The 19,442-nt window shown below is 58.8% G+C and overlaps 7 protein-coding genes across 7 annotated transcripts; all 7 read right to left on the reverse strand.

The window, feature by feature from the left end:
* Window positions 1–45: 45 nt before the first annotated feature.
* On the reverse strand, window positions 46–438 carry GGTG_01543 (hypothetical protein; the record flags this gene model as incomplete). The annotated part of the gene is made up of 1 exon (XM_009219310.1): window positions 46–438. A coding segment is annotated over one exon (393 nt), but the record flags the coding sequence as incomplete, so codon positions are not given.
* Window positions 439–587: 149 nt separating this feature from the next.
* Window positions 588–2,139, reverse strand: GGTG_01544 (hypothetical protein). The gene is made up of 2 exons (XM_009219311.1): window positions 1,463–2,139; window positions 588–1,267 (listed from the first exon to the last, which is right to left on the reverse strand). Exons 1-2 carry the CDS (start codon window positions 1,657–1,659, stop codon window positions 1,045–1,047), a joined length of 420 nt encoding a protein of 139 aa, XP_009217575.1. The 5' UTR covers window positions 1,660–2,139; the 3' UTR covers window positions 588–1,044.
* A 1,038-nt stretch (window positions 2,140–3,177) lies between these two features.
* On the reverse strand, window positions 3,178–3,681 carry GGTG_01545 (hypothetical protein; the record flags this gene model as incomplete). Its single annotated transcript, XM_009219312.1, has 2 exons — window positions 3,178–3,382; window positions 3,671–3,681. The coding sequence occupies 2 exons, from the start codon at window positions 3,679–3,681 to the stop codon at window positions 3,178–3,180; spliced, it is 216 nt and encodes a 71-aa protein (XP_009217576.1).
* Window positions 3,682–3,979: 298 nt separating this feature from the next.
* On the reverse strand, window positions 3,980–5,804 carry GGTG_01546 (developmental regulator VelB; the record flags this gene model as incomplete). The annotated part of the gene is made up of 5 exons (XM_009219313.1): window positions 3,980–4,241; window positions 4,394–4,715; window positions 4,814–5,085; window positions 5,181–5,260; window positions 5,577–5,804. 5 exons carry the CDS (start codon window positions 5,802–5,804, stop codon window positions 3,980–3,982), a joined length of 1,164 nt encoding a protein of 387 aa, XP_009217577.1.
* A 790-nt stretch (window positions 5,805–6,594) lies between these two features.
* Window positions 6,595–7,981, reverse strand: GGTG_01547 (hypothetical protein; the record flags this gene model as incomplete). Its single annotated transcript, XM_009219314.1, has 3 exons — window positions 6,595–6,750; window positions 7,065–7,103; window positions 7,649–7,981. 3 exons carry the CDS (start codon window positions 7,979–7,981, stop codon window positions 6,595–6,597), a joined length of 528 nt encoding a protein of 175 aa, XP_009217578.1.
* Window positions 7,982–9,784: 1,803 nt separating this feature from the next.
* GGTG_01548 (retinol dehydrogenase 13) lies at window positions 9,785–11,127 on the reverse strand. Its single transcript, XM_009219315.1, has one exon. The coding sequence runs from the start codon at window positions 10,836–10,838 to the stop codon at window positions 9,867–9,869; it is 972 nt and encodes a 323-aa protein (XP_009217579.1). The 5' UTR covers window positions 10,839–11,127; the 3' UTR covers window positions 9,785–9,866.
* Window positions 11,128–11,454: 327 nt separating this feature from the next.
* On the reverse strand, window positions 11,455–18,645 carry GGTG_01549 (hypothetical protein). The gene is made up of 2 exons (XM_009219316.1): window positions 12,349–18,645; window positions 11,455–12,266 (listed from the first exon to the last, which is right to left on the reverse strand). The coding sequence occupies exons 1-2, from the start codon at window positions 18,298–18,300 to the stop codon at window positions 12,150–12,152; spliced, it is 6,069 nt and encodes a 2,022-aa protein (XP_009217580.1). The 5' UTR covers window positions 18,301–18,645; the 3' UTR covers window positions 11,455–12,149.
* Between the last annotated feature and the right edge of the window lie 797 nt (window positions 18,646–19,442).

Genomic DNA, 19,442 nt, shown 5'->3' on the forward strand with positions numbered 1-19,442 from the left:
GGCGTCGCGCGAGGCGTCGCGGGCCCGCCTCAGCACGGCCAGCACCTGCCCGACGCAGGCGTCCACGTCGGGGCCGGAGGGCAGGGCGGCGGCGGCGGCGTTGGTGTCGTCTTCCCTGTCATCGTCTTCGTCGTTGTCGTCGTCGTCGCCGTCTGGGATCGAGTCTTCCAGAGTCGAATAGACCCAGACCTGCGTCTCGGGCGCCTTGAAGACGTCGACGTACGCGGCGGCAAAGTGGTGGCGGCCCATCCCGCCGCTGCCGCTTGTGGCAACGAGGATGTGCGACGTCGGGCTGGGATGGGCCCGCGCGAACCGGAGCCGCCGCAGCAGGGAGAGCGACTTGGGGAGGTGGGCCTGGAGCAACGAGATGAGGGAATCGGGCGCGGTAGAGTGGTGGTCCTCGATGAGCACCCCTGGCTGGTCACTTTGGGACGGCATGGTGTGCGGGATATTTTGCATTCGCGCACGAGCTCTGCTGTGTTTAGTCAGTGCCACCACAACTGCTGGTTGTATTGATCGTGTCCGGCGTTGGTAAAACGGTGGAGGTTGTATCGTCGAGCTGAGCCCCTATTTCAAGTTCGTAAGTAGAATGTGAAGGTAGGTTGGTACCTGTGACTCACATCGAGGGCCGTAAACTACTACCCCTGATCGCACATGACAAAATGGCACCCTGCCCATGACTGGCGCCCGAAAATACGTATCCATCACACCCGTCTTTCATCTCCTCACGCAGTACTCGGCGAGCATCCTCAAAGACACTACTACTCTCATGGAATTCTTATTACAACGGACACTAGCCGTCGCAATCCCGGTCGAGCTACATATTGGTACCGAGGCTCCCAGAAGCAGTGGCTTGGTCATCCTCCCTTGATAACAGCACATTAACTTCTTATCACTGGCCAACCCAGCTGTTGATAAGCCCACTGACACGACGTCGGCCTCCCAATCCGATGGCGGCTTATCTATGTCATGTCGATAGAGAGACACATGCCCACCAAGAAAAAAACAGCATTGCGTTCGACAAAAAACGCAGGAACCAGATTTTTACTTCTTTCCCAGGAGCCACTGCTTTCCCTTGGAGGCCAGGCTCTCCTTCTCCTTCTTGGCGTCCGCCGGGTCCTGCGGCGCCGCGGCATCGGCGGCGCTCTTCGTCCGGGAGAGCTCCTTGCCGTCCCCGCCCTCGGGCTGATCGGCTTTTGGCTTGACGACGTTGCCGTCGCCGCCGCGGCCGATATGGGTAGCACCCGTGTTTTCCTGGAGGCTGACACTGTTGCGGGGGGTTTGTGGTTAGCGGCCTATAGGCACCGTCGCTTCGTCGTTTCCACCAACCCCCCTTCCACTCCTGTCCTTCTTATTCCCGTTTCCTTGTTTCCTATATTCGAGCTCCTTTGTTTCCGACGACACTCACAGCCCCGACATTGAATGACCACGCAGACGAGCACACATATTGCGGCGCACTTACGGCTCGACGTCCTGAAGAGCGCGGGTCTCGGCCGGGTCGGTGTTCTTGGCCATGTTGCCAGTGCCGCCGCGGCCAGTGGTGACAACCGACGTCTTCAAGGTCGGGGTCTCGAGGTCCTTGGGCTCGATGGCAGGCGACTTGGCCTTGTCCACTATGTTGCCCGCGCCGCCGCGGCCCGAGGACGTGAGGTCGCCCATGATGACGATGAGGGGGAAGGAAGGGGACTGCGATGACGTCGGCTCGGCGGGCCTCAAAAGACAGAGAAAAACGCCAGAAAAAAATCTGGAGGAACGGCTCCCCGACTGCGCGCTGCTGGAGCAAAAGGCGGGGGGAGAGGCAAAAGATGGGCTCTGGCGGGTCTCGGCTGCAGATGACAGAGGATGGGACGGAGACTGTTTAGATGGGGCGAAGGCCAAAAAAAAAAGAAGGGTTCCGGGACGCTTCTCGTTCGGAGCGTCTTGCTATTCTGAGGGCGGGCTGCGAAACGGAGACGTCAATGGCATGCGGCGGTCTCTTGCTGCTGCTGGGTGGTACAACTCAAAACAAGATGGTCGCCCAGGAGAGATGCCATCAAATCGTGCCGGTCACATGAGCGTGAGACGAGGGCCGGGCGCGGCGGCACGCAACCTCAACTTGCCTTCCCAGCTGCTACGGGCTAGATCGTGCCTGAATCATGGTTGCGCCTGCGCCCATTCAATGTCTCCCAGCGCACGGGCACCCGAGAATCCAAACGAACAATATGTGCGTCACCCCAATTGACTCGAGCCCTGAACCAAAACGGCGGTTTTGTGCATGGCATCATGACCCCGACACCGTCCGCCATCGAACTGCTGCAATTCGAGTACGACCGGGATAAAAGATAGCCGCCGAGAAGGCTCGGTCAGCGCGTTATCGTCACATCATAGCCGACACATCAGCAGTGTTTGAGCGGCTTGATACCTGCTGGGTCGTCCATGGAGACGTGTATGCGCCTCCCTACCTACCTGCCTAGGTACGTGTGCAGGTAGGTGTAGGTACTTGCATACAATGTCCGGGACGCATCTCGACTGGGGCACCCTGATCTGTTGGACACATTATGCCTCTCCTCCATCAGATGATGGAACCCGTTTCTGGTACATACCCGACAAGGCGCACGCTGCTGGCGGCCCTGAGCTTCCTCGCGAACAGCCCGTTGGACGCACGCATGCAACATGGCGGGTGGGGCACCCAACCACCAACCCGGGAAATGCCCTCCCATCTCCGCGCATTTTTCCCACCACCACCCCCTCCTCGGCGGCCGTCCCCACCCACCACACACACACACACACACGCGCAGCACATCGCCCTAGGGAATCCGGAGCTTTTGATCGCCAGCATCCTGCGGCACCTGTCGATCCCGTCCCCCGCCGGGGGGTGGGTGCCACTGTGCTCGGCAGAATTTCCAGCTTCACTGTCCGGGGTGTGTGTGTGTCGTCGCTTTGTCCACCTCTCCTTCCTTTCCCCTCGTCCCGTCTCTCGGATAATTCCGAGACTTTACCTCGCTCTCTTTTCCCTAGACATGGTCTCGAAGCGTGTTCTTCGGGAAGTTCTTTTTTTTTTCTTTTCTTTTTTGGGCTTGACCCTCCCCCGTCCTCTCTTCCGTAACCAAGTTTCTCAGTTTAGCCAGGTCGGGATGATTGGTCGTGCAATGCTCCCTCACATAACATCGACAAGACTAGTACAACATACATACCTACCTACCTACATAGGTACATATCTTCGAGGGAAGCACAGGGTCCGGGGTCTGCGACCAATGCCTTGTCGATCTGGCTTGCCGGGCCACGGACGTCAGGAACCACGACATCGCTAAAAACTCTCCGATCGGCCGCCAGCTCCAGCACACACGCCTGTCCCAGCGAAATGGGCCCGCCAACCCCCTTGGCGGCTTGCTTGCAGGCTAACCTGCATGCGCAGATAACCCCTGGTCAATGGGAGTGATGACGGGATGAATCCCAAAAAGGCTCCATTCGGATCAACAGAAAAATATACAGAGAAAACAATCCAACACAGCCAGCCAGTACATTTGCGTAACAGCGCACATTCAGCTCTCATACACACAGACCTCCTGCGAGTCTAGATATCATCACAGGCGATGCCGCGTCGTCGTACATACGGGGTATTTATTATATGGTGTACCAATCCAAAAGGAGGGTATCTTGGTAGCCAAATGCGCCTTCTAGATATATTTACACGTAACCCATGGCTGTCGTGACCTCGTTGGCTCGCGGCGGAGCAGCTACCATCCGCTGGGCGTGTCCTCATTTTCCCCTCTCGAATCTACATTCGGGATCTCCAAATCCACGCTTGATCTCCGATACCTCTCCGTGAGGTGACTGATCCTGTCCATGCAGAGTGTGCGTCGACCTCTCTGTACCGCCCTGGGTTCTGTAAAGCCCCCAGTGGCATCGGCACTTCGCGTCGTATTTCCGTATGTGGGGGCGCCGCCGGCAGCAAGCACCCCCATGTCAGCGTGAGGTTCGTCTCGTAGCTTTTGGATGACTAGTCATCGTCGTCGTCTCCACCGTCGTTGCCCTTGCCCCCTTCTTTCCGGATCGGTATCTTTATGCCTTGGTTGGCAAAGCACTTGCTGAGGGGCGTGCTCTCACAAACGCCAGGGAACTTCTTGGCAGAGTACACCTGGAACGCGTCGCTAAAGCATGATGCCAAGATGGGTGCCTTGCCTGTGTTGACGACCTGGCTCGACGAACCCCCGTTGGACGATCTCGGAGGTACCCCGACATTCACGAAAGAAAAACGTAGCCTGAGTATTGGTAGAGCGGCGATTAGTTGAGCGTGCAGAGCAACTCAGTGTGGGCACACGAGTGGGAGAGCTCGGGAGCCGGGGAGCTGAGGAGCCCAGAGTTGAAAGGAGCACCCTCGGTGCTTTGCGTGCCAGCATAGGTAGGTTCTTACCTGAATGTGCCCTCGGTCCTGACACTGAGATCCTGCAGGACAAACCAAATCCCGATTTTGTCCTGCGGGTCCTGGAGACGAAAGGCGCTGGCGGAAAGGCTCCCAATAAGGTTTCTGGTAAACATCCCTTGGGGCTGGTGGCTGGCGGTCATCCTGTGGTGCTGCGGCATGGGCATCTCGGGTGTGCCGTTGAACATGCGTGGTAGGCCATACGGGGTCATGGCCTGGGAGGCCATCCCGCCGTGCACATCTGCTTGGCCGGGGTAATACTGCGCTGTCTGACCGGCGAAGCCGTTGCCGACCATACCATAAGGGTTCGCAACTGGGCGCCAGATAACCCGGGTCAGTTAGACAGCAGAGTAAAGTGGCTGCATGGGTGGGTAGCACCTGTGCCGCCACACGCAAAAAAAGGGGACTCACCAGACGGCATGGCCTGTGGGGTATAACCGCCCTGGGCGTAGGGGGTCACGCTCGGAGGATAGCCGGGGGCGCCGGGGTACTGGGGTATGTCGCGATTCGAGGGCAAAAAGGGCGAGAAGGCGGGCGTGGCCTCGTCGATATTCGCAAACGATGCTGGGGTGGTCGACGAGATAGAGGGGGTGGCCGACGTGTGGCGGACGAGATTCACCTCCTTCAAGCCATCCTCAGACCAGAGGTCCACGTTGAGGACATACATGGCATGATCGATTTCACTGGAGAGCAAAGGGCACGTCAGCAGAACCCAGTCGCCGGAGCCGCGCGCACAGGGGAGGCTTGGCTCCTTGCTCATTGTTGCGGCATGACGTACTTGCAGTCTATCTCCTTGCCCGTCTTCTTGTCGGTGATGACTAGACGGACGCAAGGTGGCGGGGTGATTGGTCTTCGGTCCTGTGATGGGCCAACCGGGGCGGGCGCATTAGCATCGGGGTGGGCGTTCTATCTTTTCTTTTTTTTTTGTCTCTCTTTTCTCTCCCCTGCTCCTTCCCGCATCCAATAGTTGGCCTCTCTTCTTTCTTTCTTCCTTTCTTTTTCTTCTTCTTTGCTTTGTTCTACTCGTTCAGGTCCCGTTTCCTGCTCCCTCCCAGTCCACCGACGCTCGGTGGAGGGTGCACCCACACAATAGACCACGAGGTAGGCAGGTAGAGAGATTGGAGGAAGACGAGGCAGCGGAGGGGGGAGAAGAGAGATAGAGAAGGCCCCTTACCTTATCGCCAAAGCCGCACATGCGGGCGCGTTGGGGCTGCTGGGCGACGTATAACCGGTAGGTCCATCCGTTCTGCTCTCCGACGAGCGGCTTGAGCGGCTCGGGCTGGGCCTGAGGCGCGCCAGCGGTCTGGACCGCGTGCATCTCGGGGGCGGCGGCGGCGGAGGCGGCGGCGGTGGTGGCGGGCCTGTTGGAATTGGATGCGCCGCCAGATGGTTGGTGAGACATTGGGGGATAGTAATAATTCTGCGGGGGGTAGGCTGGATTCATTTTGGGCAAAGGGGACTGGATGCGAGTGGGGAAAATCGGAGCTGGGCACGGCCAGTTGAGGCCTGGCGTCCGATTGAGTGATTCTGCGTCCTCCTGCTGCGCGCTGGATGGGGCCTGACGGGCTGGCGGGCTGGCGGCTGCAGTGGCGTGGGCCGGCAGGCAGGGCAGGGCAGGGCGAGGCAAGGGAAGGGGGAAGGTGGTAGGTAAGGTATGTAGCAGGTCAGGAGTCAAGCAAGGTCTGTCATGGAATGTCCACGGTCAGCCAGGCAGGGTTGGGAGGGGGTATCTGCAAAATGCTCAGGTCCTCTCGTTCGTGGTTGTGAGAGAACGGGACGCGGGCCAGGCTGAGGGGACAGGATGGAGGCTATGTATAAAATGGCAGGCCGACCCAGTGCTGGGTATCTCGAAGGTTTGCTGGGCGTCCATGGACGAGGGACAAGATTTGTCTGGCAGCAGGCGAGCATCCGTTCTCTGGCACTTAAAGCTGGAGTCTTTTGCGGTAGAGGTGGGTTGAGGCACACACCGGACCCACCGCCAGCATGAAGGCGCGAAGGTCCCCTGACAGAAGATCCCTGTGCTAATGGATTAGTATTATTGATGGCTGCCTGCCTGCTAAGGTCGCGCCTGCTCCATCAAAATGCCATTCCGCCCTGCGCTTGCACTTGCGCTGGCGCTGACTGCACTGCACTGACGGCCTCATGCACTCAGTGCTCGCTAATGTTGCTTGCGCGCCTGTGGCAGCGTCTGATCAATTGGCCACATGAGCTTGGTGCGAATTAGGATGGCTGACTTCGTGTTTACCATCAACAGGTGGTCGCTCTGGTCTGCCTCTTCGTGGCCCGTCGCGACTTTTGCCCCGTGGGAACTCGAGTTGGTCTGGCAAACTCCACGCGAGGTTTCCAAGCTGAGTTCGGACGTTAACTGCAGCTGGCATCGTTGGGGATTGATATGCCTGATGGTCGACTGGGCCACTCCACCACCGCCATTTCGGCTGTCGTTTTGCTCTCGGTTTCGAAGAAGAACAGGGGGAAAAAAATATCCATCCATCCCCTCTGAGCCCATTATAAAACCCTCTTGGTACAACAGCAGCAGCAGGTTGTCCCGGGTCAGCGGTGATTTCTATCACCGTCTGCCCAGTCCCGGCCAGTCATGACCGAACAATAGATGAATGGCCGCCGTCAGCAAACCCCCCACAGCCCAGGCCCGGTAACAACTCACCAACATGACATGGCATCCAGCAAGGCTCGGCCAGGCCTGCTGCGGCTAGGGGGCGCGAGGGCGGCGCCGTAAACGGTCCGGTAGGGATGCATCATGATTGCCAGCCAGCCATTTGAGGGAACAGAGCCCGTCATGTCGCCTCGATTTGGTTCGTGAATCCAGCCATGCCCGTGGATGGTACGGTGGGGACCCGTCAAAGCAAGAAAATGCCTGGTCGCCAGATCTTAGCGAGCATCCCTTTATTGCGGTGTGCATCTAACATGGCGATATGTGCAACCCCAGATCCTCAACTGGATGTCAGCTGGCGAGGCATATGTCATGAAGTCGTGCAGAAATAGCGGCTACTCCTGGCTCGTACCACGTCTCTGTTTCCATGTAGATTAATTCGGTCTGGCGTTTTTTTTCTTCTTCCCACCCCTTCTCCTTCTCACCCAGCAAATACAACACGGCGGCGAGGGTGGTCTCACCCACGTCAGAGCCTCTAGCGCGTACGCGAGGCCAAATTTTCTTTTTTGGGTCGACCGTTTTCCTGCGTAGTTGGTTGAAACGGGCCACATGGACCGCGAGCCGGCTCAGGGTCGTACCGCGTTCTGGGCCTCGCTGAATGACTTGGCCGCACCGATCTGCCCAGGTACCAGATACGATGCATGTGAGGGGCGGGTAGTCAAGAGCAAGAAAAAAGCATGAGTTTCTCCCATGAGAGCGGCTCGATCGATCGCTACGGCAGCGGCGACGACGACGATCAGTGGCCGAGCACACCCGAGACGCGAGCTCGATGCAAGGGGCTCGCCGAGGGAGAAGTCGCTGGACTGCGGCAAAGTGTTTCTCAGTCTGACCAGACCGGGGCTCAGCAGAGATGCCGCTGCCCGGCCGTCGGGTTCCGACCCCAAGAGAGACCCCCTGGGACTGGAATCCATATTTCAAATTCCGTCCCAACCCCGGACAAGACCGCCCCGGCGCGCCGGTACCACTGCGCGTGCTTGGTCGGGAGTGCGGAAAGAGAAACTATAAAAACAAAAGTGAAGAAATAAAGGCAGGGAAGGCGAGGGCGAGTTCGTACAGGGTTGGGATGACTTTGGGGGAGGCCAAACCTGCCCCGTGGCGTGCGCCCGTATTCCCGGCCACGCTCCCGCGCGAGGCAAGACAGGCACTCCCGTCAGGACAAAGCGGTTGGTTCCATGTAGATGTCCTTTCCAGATGCCCGGGTCGCACACCTCATCATCCGCAATCTGTGCCATCGTACTGTGCAACATAGTGCAACCCCAGCCCCTGACCCCCCAGCCCCAGGGTCATGGGTGATGGGCTGATACGTGCGAGCTGCGCCCGCGTCGCTGTAAATTCCCGAAGTCGCAGGGTTCGCTTTGGTCCCTCTACCTCTTTTTTTTTTTTTTTGTGTGGTGTGCGCGTGCGACAGACAAGGTTGGGCGCATGGCCGCCTAGCCGCAGTGGGTGTTTGTTCATTGGGCTGATGGTTTCAGTCTGCATCGTCCCGTTGCCGAGTCGGTCGAGTGAGCTGCCTTGTTGAGCAGCTCTCTTTGCTTCTTCCCCACCCACCTCTCCCCGTTTCGTGCTAGACCTTTCCTTTCGGGTGGGCGGCAAAAGGCCATGGCGCTCCGAACGGGGAAAAAACAGCACGGGAAAGGACGAGGATGGTGACGGAGAAAAAGAAACAAGCCGAGTCCGCAGGCATCCTCCGCATTGGTTGCAACGTCGTAATTTGACAGCGTGGCATAAAAAAAAGAAGAAAAAAAGGAAAGGAACAAAAAAAAAAGCCGTGGAGGCTGCAACATCAGACGGGGCGATGCGGGGCCAAGAAGAAACAGGGTCGCAGCCGGCAGCTCATCGGGGATTGACTTGCCAGGAGGTTAAGTTCCCCGTTAAACCCTGCTCCCCGTCCCCAGACAGGCAGGGGGTGAGCTCCGAGCGTCTTGTTCTGACGGAGCCTCGCGAGCTTTGATGTTTTCGGATATGGTGTCACCGTCCATGGTGTGCAAATTCCAGGTTGGCTTTGTACCTTGGCGGCACCCATGGATTGGGGGAGGGAAAATGGGCAGACAGTGGGAGAGAAAGCAAGAAAAAACGAGATAAGCATCATCATGCAGCTCCTGCAGACCGTGAGGGCGATGCAGTCGGGTTCGTCGCATCGGCATGGCCCCTGGGGGTAAAGAAAGAAGCACAGATGCGGCATCCAGGTCGCAGCTTAGCGCCCGCCAGTCGTCTCCTTGCCTTTCTGACGGGGCCTCTGGCCATCGGTACCGCGCGAGGGCGACACGGCGCATAAATCCGCATGAGCTTTTATGAAAATGGAGCTGGAAACCTTGTCAGGATCGCCATACTGAACCGAGCCGGGAGCCGGTTCATGCAACAGCAACCAGGGGGTGGGTGTGGGAGGATCCGAGCAGGAACAGACAGCCCAGGTTAGGCAAGGACCTCGTGTGTGTACTAGTACCTGTGTGTTGTGTGTGCGCGCATCACAATCGGAATAGCATTTCCATGACCTCGAAGCGCCCACAGCCCACATCCCATCAATAAGGGCGCACGGGCATTCAAGATCACCATCAATGCAAACCTTCCCCTTGGTCGGTGGGTGCCGGGCGGGAATGACCCCGACTCGACCCCACTCCCTGGCGCAACTCCACGTCACTGACTCCACCCGAACCAAACTACAAGGGGCCCCTCACAGTTCCAGGATCTTGGGTGGGAGCCAGAACACTGCAAGACGGGAAACGAACGGGCTTGGAAATGGCACTAATTTGCAGGTGTAATTAGTAGGTACGTAAAGTTAGATAGGTACCTGTGCTACTACCAGTCAAACTTCTCCCCCACCATCTCCTCGCTCAGCGCCCACAGCCTCCTCGCCGCCTCGCCGTCGAGCGCGTACGCCTCGGCCCGCCCGAGCTGGCAGTCGTCGATGAAGGCACCGTTGCGCGCCTCGAGCTCGGGGTCGAGCGCCGCCGCCACGATGGGGCTTGTCCCCTGCGCCAGCGTCTTGGGTGGGTCGAGCGTGAAGACGCCCGGCCAGTTGTTGCACTCGGCCACGGCCTTCACGACCTCGAACTCGGCCACGTCCAGGTGCGCCGACAGGGCCGTGTCGAAGATGCCGCCCGGGTGGACCGAGAAGGCGAAGATGCCCCTAGTGCCGCCCAGCCGCTCCGCCAGCGCCACGCTGAAGAGCACGTTGGCCGTCTTGCTTTGCCCGTAGGCCGTCCACTTCTCGTACGCCTTCCCGCCCGAGAAGCCCGGGTCGTCGAAGCGGAAGTTGGAGATGCGGTGCCCGTTGCTCGACAGGTTGACGACGCGCGCGCCGGGCCCCGCCGCCAGCACCTTTGGCAGGATCAGGTTTGTGAGCAGGAAATGGCCCAGGTGGTTGGACGAGAGCGTCAGCTCGCGGCCCAGCTTGTCCGTGCGGTACGGGATGGCCATGACGCCCGCGTTGTTGATGACCACGTCGATGGCGCCGATGTCCGCGTCCTTGTTGATGGCGTCCGCCGCCGCCCGGACCGAGTCCAGGTCCGAGAGCTCGCACGCCACAAAGGTGGCCTTGACCCCCGGCGCCTCCCGCGCGAGCTCCGCGAGCACCGGCTCCGTCTTGGCCCGCGTCCGGCTGACGAGGATGACGTGCGCCGGCCCCTGCCGGGCCAGCGTGAGGACCGTGTTGGCCCCCAGCCCGCCCGCCGTCGTGCCCGTGACGAGAAAGGTGCGGCCCTTGATGCGGTCCGCGAAGGCCTTGGCCACCTCGTCGCAGTCTGTGCTGAACCCGAATGGGGACGGCATATTTTCTTGCTTGTGTGTGTGCGTGTGTGTGTTTTCTTGTGATTTGTATATGTCGTGAGATGACAGACAATCAGATACCAACAAGAGCCTGGTTCCTGGGGTTGAATGCTCCGGACCAGCCCACCGTAGTCGACGACGGAGGCATCTTTTTATACATCCATCCGTCTCCCAGCATTGGCTGACGTAGATGTAGTAGGGCGCTCCAAAGCACCTTGGGTGGTGAGAGAGATGACGTTGGTTCTATGAGCTGCATGCACTGAGAGGTTCTGAATGCCCACGACCTTTTCGGTGTTAGGGCACAACGGCGATGGAGACTTGTCTTGCATGCTTTAATCGCTATGTGCGATCGGAGTTAACCATGAGCCTTTAATCACCTAATAATTGGTAGCTTAATCTCCGTGCCGAGCTCCGGCCAGGGATGGATTATTCATCCCCGGTGGCACACACCAATCAATACAGTCTGAAGCTGTTCATGCACTATGCTGTCACTGTCGGTTGACTCTGCTGGATGCGTGAAGATGTTCGTCTACATGTCTCTACCTAGGTAACCAAGGAGACACCCATGAAGATACGTTCCCATGCTCGTTTCCCCCTCGACAGTGACGTGAAACAAGGACACAAAAGCAAAGCAGTGACTCAGAAATCCAGGGAGAGTTATTGATAGCACGTGAATGTATTTGAGCATACCATTGGTCTCTAAAATCCCACTACCACTACAGAGGTCGTATTATGCAGATGACAATGAACCAGCCCTCACGGGGCGGGTATATCTTTGCATCATTACCTCGTGCAACAACTCGGAGACGTCAAGCCCCCGCTTATCAGACGGAACAAAAGAAAGCCCCTTCCCGGGGTGGCTGAACTGAAAAAGAGTAAAAGCAAGAAAAAGAGAAAGAAAAATGAAGCAAAGAAATGTTGCTCCCCAGTAGTTGAGGCCAAACGCTCATCAACCCAAAGCCCGAGATTCACCATAATGTCTGGATTCCAAACATAACGCCTTTCGCTTGCCGCCTTCTTGCGTCCTGTACAAATGGTCCCATATTTCCCTGTTGCCTTTTCGCCTCTTGATGTGAGCCGCCCCGTACCTGCTTTGTCCTACAAATCCCCGGCTCCCTCTCTGCGCGGAAAGAAAATCCAGAACACGATCGCTGGGAGCTCCTGGTGATGAGTAGCTCCTGTTCTTGTTTTTTTGTCTTGTTTTCTTGATGTCTCCTCTGATATCCTCAGCGATGCGAGCAAGGTGTTGAATTGGTTGGTCATCGTATGCCGCTCGCCACTGTGGAATCCGGATTCTTGATCACTCCAACTTTCTCAAGAATCAGCAAGTTTGGCAAAGTGCTTGGACCAGATCCAGCCAACTAAATTGGAAGGGTCGTCCTGGTTCTTTGCGAGCCAGAGCTCGCCCTTCTCGGCGATGACATCGAATATCTGAGGGATAGAACTGCGTTAGCATCACGACCAATGGGATAGGGTCCAATATTGGGGTGACGGTGGTGTTCAGGTTGCATACCTCGCCTGGCTGGTAGGTAAGATAGGGATAGCCAGCCTCAGTCTTCGTTTCTTCGATCTTGAACTCAAACAGCGACGCGGCGAGCCACATGACGTTGTAGCCGTTTGCAGCAGGCCGTTCTCTAGAAGACGACCTGGACGCCCTTCCCCGCTCATCGGGGTCATCCGGGGGCAGGGCTGAATGGAAGAGCCCCGAGAAGCGTCGATGTTCCTGGGATTGTATGTTTGAGTTATACGTGGACCCAGAGTCTCGCCTGTTGTGCTGTTGACCCATGTGGCTGGCCGAGTCACCGCTCGGACGTGGCCCAGAGGGTGCATCGTAGCTCCTCCCAGTGCCGGGTCTCCCAGTGCTGCCGGCGTGCGCAGGCGACACCTGGCCCCCGTGGCGGCTGTGGCCGTTGACGTTCAGACCTGCGTACTGGTCCCTGTAGTAGTACTGGTGTGGGGCCGACCCGGTCGCGGTGGGCGATAGTGTGAACTGTCCACTGTTCGTCCTCACAAATTCCGGGGTACTGATGCCCGGCATGGAGTCGCTGGTGCTCGACAGACCCCTGTCGCGGGGCGAGAGCTCTGGGGCTCGCGATGTCGAGCGGGACATGGTGTTGTCTTCCGTGGTCGACTGCGAGGACCTTGGCTTGAGGCTGTGGTTGAGGAGACCGATTGTTCCGATCTGCTCCTCCATATCCCGGAAGTCCCTCTGGAACGATTGGACAACCTCGGCCATCTCGGGCACGTGGGCGTCCTCGAGCACGACCTTGACCTTTTCCTTCCAGATGGAGAACCACTTGACCTGAATGCAGACGAAATTGCCGAGACAGATGTTGCCGATCTTCTCCGTGTACGCGGAAAGCTTGGGCAGCTCCTTCTTCAGCGTCTCGTTCAGGGCCTCGTACTGCTCCACCAGCTCGCCAAGCTGCTTGTCCACCTTCTTGCCCCCTTTCTTGAGCTGTTCTGCCCTCTCGTAGTCAAGCCGGCGTTTGGACCGTTTCTTCATTGCCAGACCAGGATGGTTGTAGCACCTGATGACGAGCTCGAACGGCTCGATGACGTGTTTCCTCACTTGGGCAAGGTGCTGATCAAGGGCCACCTTCTCCATGTCCCTCATAGAGACGTTGAAGCGAGCCCACTTGCTCTCGATTTCCGGGAAAGGCGATGGCTGCAGACGCATGACAAGCTCCATTGCCGAAAGCATCTGGAGGAACTCGCGGACATATTCTGACACCTGTCGCGTGTAGAACTCGACGTCCCTGAGCACGACCTGGAGACGGAGGAAGTCGTCGCCAAATTTTTCATGCAGCGCCTTGTACTCGGTATCCTCCTGGATGCGGCTCGCCGAGGCCTGGAGCTTGTCGACACGCTTACCAAACGCCCTGGCAAAACCCGCCCGAACATCCGACTCTTTGCGCTTGCGGCCAACTATCTGCCCGACCAGCTCAAAGTTCTTCTTGGTCTTGTTGATGTCCAGAATCGCGTTCTCCAGTGAAACCCGAGCTGCCATCAGCGCCTCACGATCGGGGTGATCTTCGGGTGTGTACTGGAGCAGCTGGATGATCAAGTTTGGATACTTGGTGATGCGCTGCATTGGCTTGATCAAGAGGGAGTCCAAATTCCACGCGGCAGTCAGATCCTTGGCTGCCTCGTTGCACTCGCTGAGCCAGACTTGCACCGCATCGTCTTCTTGAATCTGGATCAACCGCTTCGATGCGGGGTCGCTAGTCTTCAGGAAGCTCTCGTGGACCACCCGCATCAGCTCGATGTTCTTCGCGAAGACAGGGCCGATCGAAGTCAGGCGGTCCTTGCCAACGTCCGGCTCAGCTGCTGTTTCTTTGATCTCCTTGATCGAAGCCGAGGTTGTGGAGCCAATGGTCATGGAGTCCGACGCCATAGAATCTTCCCTGCCGCCCTCCTTCATCAACGGCGAGCGCCGGCCTTTGGGGCAATAGACGGCGGATACAGACTCTTTAAGCTCGGCAAGAAATGTGGTGTGGAACCCAATGATCTCGTCCGTGTTTCTGAAGATGAGCTTGATCGTTTTGGAGTCAAGCTTTGGGCAGGCTTCTGCTGTTCCCTTGTATATCTCCTCAATGACGTTCATATCTCGCACAAAGGAGCCCTCGGTGTCGATGAGCTCCTTGATGACATTCTGGCGTTGCACCAGCCGGCTTCGCTCTTTCGAAGAGCCTTGCTTGGAGCTGCTGGCCGAGTCCTTGGCCTCATCGCTGGCGGCGGCGGCCGGATCGACGTCGAGCGTGGGGGCTCCACTGAAGCTATTTCCAGTGCTGTCCATAGAAGCGCCCCCGACCGAATGCGGCGTAAGCAAAGGCTGCGTATAATCCTCGCTCTGCCGTCTCGAAGGGCCGAGGGAGAAGGTGCTCTCGTCATCTTTTGTGCTTTGGAAGTAGCTGCTCGGCCTGGTTTGGTCGTAATAGCCGCTAGAGGGCGGGCGATGGTCCTCATTAATAGAACGATTGTCGGGTGTTGGCACCGGAGGGGGTTCGTGATCTGGCCGCGCAGGGATACGCGCCTTCTTTTGAGGGGTCGCCATATAGTCGACGGAAAAGCCATAGCCGGTGTCGAGTTCAGGGAGCTGGTGCCGGTCCAGCTGCAAAGCGCCCAAGGGATGCCCTTCCGACCTTGCCGAGTCCGTATCGTGGTGCATATCCTCTCCCCGGATATCTTCCGTGATTGACGCCGGCCTCGACTCGGACGCCAACAGTGCAGGGCGCCCCCGCAGAGTCGAATCACGGCTCGTGAAGGCGGCGTGTTTAGACATGCGATCCATGCCTCCATCGGAGCTGTCAAGCGAAAAGTCGGTCCATGCCGAATACTGACTGGTCCTGTTGGCAGGCGAAAGGAGGCCGGGTATCGTCAGGCTTTGTGACGTGTCTGGGGTCCGCTGCGCTTCTACCGACGAGGGCATCAAGTCGTCGGAGAATTCCGAGGACATGAACGTCGAGTCCCTCAGGGCAGAGATATTATCTCTGATGTGAGGGCCAATGTAGAATTCCTCGAGGCTGTCCATCTGCGGCTCGTGACTTGTCGGCCCGTCATTCGTCTTGGGTAGGGGCATGAAGTCCGATTCGCGACTAAGTATGGTAACCGTGGTGTGTTGAACTTGAGGCATATAAGGCCGCGGCTCGTATTCCTGCTCCTGGTCATCGAGGGTCGTCGGCCGCAGATCGCCGGTGGAGACTTGCTTCTCCCTGTTCAGCTGCCCCTCGAAGCTGGCCTCAAAGCTCTCTTGGTGAACATCCTCGTCCTCGTGGTCCAGATGCGGCTGTTCTTGCTCATGAACATCTGTGCTGGGAGCTATCTCTTCGCCTTGTTGTCCCAGCGTCAGGGCATGGAGCGAGATCTTGATAGAGAGCTGGTCGTCGTCAGCCGCGTTATCATCAAAGGGTGAGTGGTAAGTGGCCTTTTCGCGAGCAGGAGAATAGACGGATGCGTCGTTGATGCCTAGACCGTTTCTGGTGATAGCAGCGCCCGCCATCGAGGCAGGCTCCGTCTGTGGCTCATTATCAAACTCGGTGATGACCGACGTAGTCGAAATGGCCGATTGTGGGGGCTGTTCCTGATCGGGCTGGGGAGAGCCAAAACTAGGGAAACTCCCTGGAATTCCGAGGGTTGGGGAATCCGAACTTGGCTTTGTGTGCCCCGCGGCCACGTCACCGATGGGCACTGGTCCAGTGATAATCCTGAGCGGCGGCTCAGAGTCTGGCTGCGCCTGACTGTGCGCCTGAGAAGAACTGCTGTTATCACAATGGCTCGCCTCCGCTAGCCCGAAGGACGCTGGTTCTAGCCTTGGAGAAGCTGCCGGGTCCAATTCACCAGCCGGCACCGTCTCAGTCGGTATTTCTCCCGCAACCGCCACGGCCGCCAATGCTGCTGCTGCTGCTGCCACGGCCGCCGCCTCGGCCTCGGCTTCTGCCTCTGCGGCGGCGGCTTCGGCTTCAGCCTTGACCTTGGCCTCCTGCTCCTTCTTCCGTTTCAGGGATGCGGCGTGCCTCGCCTCTCGAGCCTGGGTCTCCCGGATTGACTTGGTGTACGCGAGTTTGATCGTTTCCCTCCGCTGAGCAAAGTCGATGGGGCCGACGGAGAGTTTTCTCCTCCTGGCTGTGGGGTCATCCTCTTTCGAGGCTGGCTTGCTAGGGCCCGATTTATCGACAGTCTTCAGCCTCGAGCTCGCAGTGGTTGCACTTGCAACCGACTGCCGTGGTCGCGAGCTGCGCAGAGGCGGCGACAACTTGGCGGGTGGAGCCGTGCTGAAAGCTGCCAGGCGCGTACCGGTGTGGCCGGCTGGTGTGGCGATCTTGCTCGGTGCGTGCCTTCGCGAGGCGGCTGGATTGTGGGCGGGAGTCTTGGATGTTGATGTGGTCGGGGTCGTAGATCGTGTCGTCGGGGTCTTGGCGCGCGTGGTTGAAGCGCCACGCTGCCTGGAACTTCTTCCACCCGCAGACAAATTATGGGAGAGAGATGGGGAGTTGGATCGCGTAGATGGGGTGCTGGGGTTGGGGGAGCTGCCGAGCTTCTTCACGGAAATCGGGAGACGGGAGGATGGCGAGGGCGGTTGTGATGGAGGGCCGCTGCGGCGGGTTTGACGCGAGTGGGGAGGGCGACTGACGGCAGACTTGCCCCCCGACGACTCGCTCTGGGCTCTCGCATGCGAGCTCTGTGGTGGTCTGACTTCTTTACTCGAGGGCCGTGACGAGGCAACACCACGGTACCAGTCAGTCGGCGAGGACGGTTCCTCGTCGCCGGCAGGGGACTGATTACTCTCGAGCGGGCTTAGACCGTAGACCTGTGACTCGGACGTTCGCCTTGGTTGAGACGTAGCACGAATTCCAAAGCCAGCGGTGCGGCCTCCATCCTCCTGCGGCAAGATCTCACCAAAGAGAAGGCCTCCAGGGCGGGTGGAGTGAGGCGACGTGGGGACGCTGGGCGACCTCGCAGGTGCCGTGGGCGCGGTCTTTGAACCATGGGCGCCCGTGACAACGGACGGCCTCGGCCTCATGCGGCTAGCAAAAGACTTGGGGTTGCTAGACGTCTGGTCCTCCTCGACAAACTTCTGGCGTCGCGTGGATCTGCTGGATGTACCGCCGGCATCTTTATCGACCGATGATCTGAGGTTGGTGTACGAGGCAGCGGCCTGACCCGTGTTGGAGGCGCCCGACGACCGGCTTTGTGATGTGCCATGCAAGCCAGCAGTCCTGGTGCTGCCCTGGCGCGGGACTGCGGGTTGGGGCGGTGGCGGCGGGGCGGCCTGGTCAAATCGCTTCTTCAGGTCCTTCACGCTGGGCTGCTTCCCGAGGCCGAATCCACCACTACTTGCCGAGGCCGAGCCTGTGGACGGATGCCTCGCGGATCGATCGTCGATGGGGCTCGAGGTGGAACGCAATGCGGGCCGGATCCCACCGTGGCCTGCGGGCGCAGTGGTAGCGTGTGTGAGTTTAGCTGGGGCGGGCGGGTGCCTCGAGGCCGAAGGCTGCGAGTTGGGATGGTCGCGAGGGGCGGCGTGTGACTGTGGCAGGGCGGTAGAAGCCATCGGGACCTGCTGGAACGGGACGGGGGCGACAGCAGGGCTGGTCTGAAGGCCTCGGTAGTCACGATAGAAGTCGTCGGGGTCGGGGACGTTGGCGAAGGGACTGGAGGCTGCGGCGTGGGCGGTGGCGGCATTGGCAGCGACTACCTGCAGGTTGGTGGCGGCATGGGACGCGAAGTTGGCCTGTGCGGCAGCGTCGAGGGCAAAGGGAGCGATGGAGGACTCGTAGGGGTCGTTCGCGTAGGCGTGAGGCTGTTGGTGGTGGCGGTAGTCGTGGTGGTGGTTATGGTGGTTGTGGTTGTGGTTGTGGCGGGGGGGAAGGAGCTGCTGCGCATTCACAGGCACATTTGCATATGTCCGGGGCGACAACGGTGCAGCGGCGCCCAGGCGGTCCTCGTCGTTGGCCTCGTCCATTGCAGGGCACTGCACTCATAGGGTCAGGCAGTGTGTGCCGGCGCGATCAACGGCCCAGCGACGGGACAAAGTCGACTGCCTCGATTACCCTGGCAACAAATTGAACACGGTTTGACTGGCCGACATCAGACGCAATGCTCTCTAGGCGGCGGCTGGCGTAGACCCATCTGGCTGGAAGCCGTGGTTGGGTGTGGTGGATTACGGTGCGGGCTAGGTTGGAGCGCTCGAAGGGGAGGGGTGTGGTGTGGTGCGTCAATGTCAATGTGCGAGAGCTGCTCGTGCGTGTGCTGGTGCTCCCAGGATGGAAGGATGGACGGTTGTTTGCTGCTCAATGTTGCCTGGGAGTACGGGAGCCTTCCTATCCTGGAGCAGTTGGACCAATGCCAACGCGGCCAATCCCCACCCGCAACGGGGGGCCACCCACCCACATTGCAGACTCGCCGGTAAAAACCAGCTGCAGCGCGCGAGTGCACACCAGCACCAGCACAAGCACAAGCACAGCAGCCAAGCAGCTCCAGGCTGTTGTCGCCCAGTGCAAGTGCAGATGGAGGCCAGCCCGCGCCGCACCACCGCCCGCCCGCGTCCAAACCACACCCGAGCGGGCTGCCAGGGGTAGGTTGATGGGTGTCGATGCAGGTGGTGGGATCCCTCCGCGTCTAGGTGCTGTGTGCTTCTGTAAGCTAGGGATTTATCTGATGCTGATGTTACTACACAGGCCTTTTTTAACCTTTGACACTAATTAATGGCACAATCGAAGTTGCGTGCCCTTTTTGCCGATGATTTTTTTCTTTCCTTTTTCTTTTCTTTTCTTTTTCCATCCATTGTTTGTCCCCCCCCTCCATTTGTTTCCACCCCTTTTTTCCCGCCTGCCCAAACAACTCGGGCGACACCAACTCCACTCGAGCTCGGTACGTTGTACGCTACGCACCCACGCGCACCAACCCACCAAGGCCGGGTAGGAAGGCTTCCCGACCTCGAACACATCATTCGTGTCGGTCGTGCTGGCTGGACCTTGTCGCAGAGCTTCAAGGTTCAGAGAGATGCATCTTAGCAATTACGGCGGGGGCAGATCCACCGCCGTCAGTCATCTTCTTGCTCCCGTCCCGCGCTTGTGATGCTCGATACGGCCAGGCTAAGGCATG

This window comes from Gaeumannomyces tritici, assembly GCF_000145635.1.
Source record: "Gaeumannomyces tritici R3-111a-1 unplaced genomic scaffold supercont2.1, whole genome shotgun sequence".
In the NCBI taxonomy this organism is placed as follows: Eukaryota; Fungi; Ascomycota; class Sordariomycetes; order Magnaporthales; family Magnaporthaceae; genus Gaeumannomyces; species Gaeumannomyces tritici.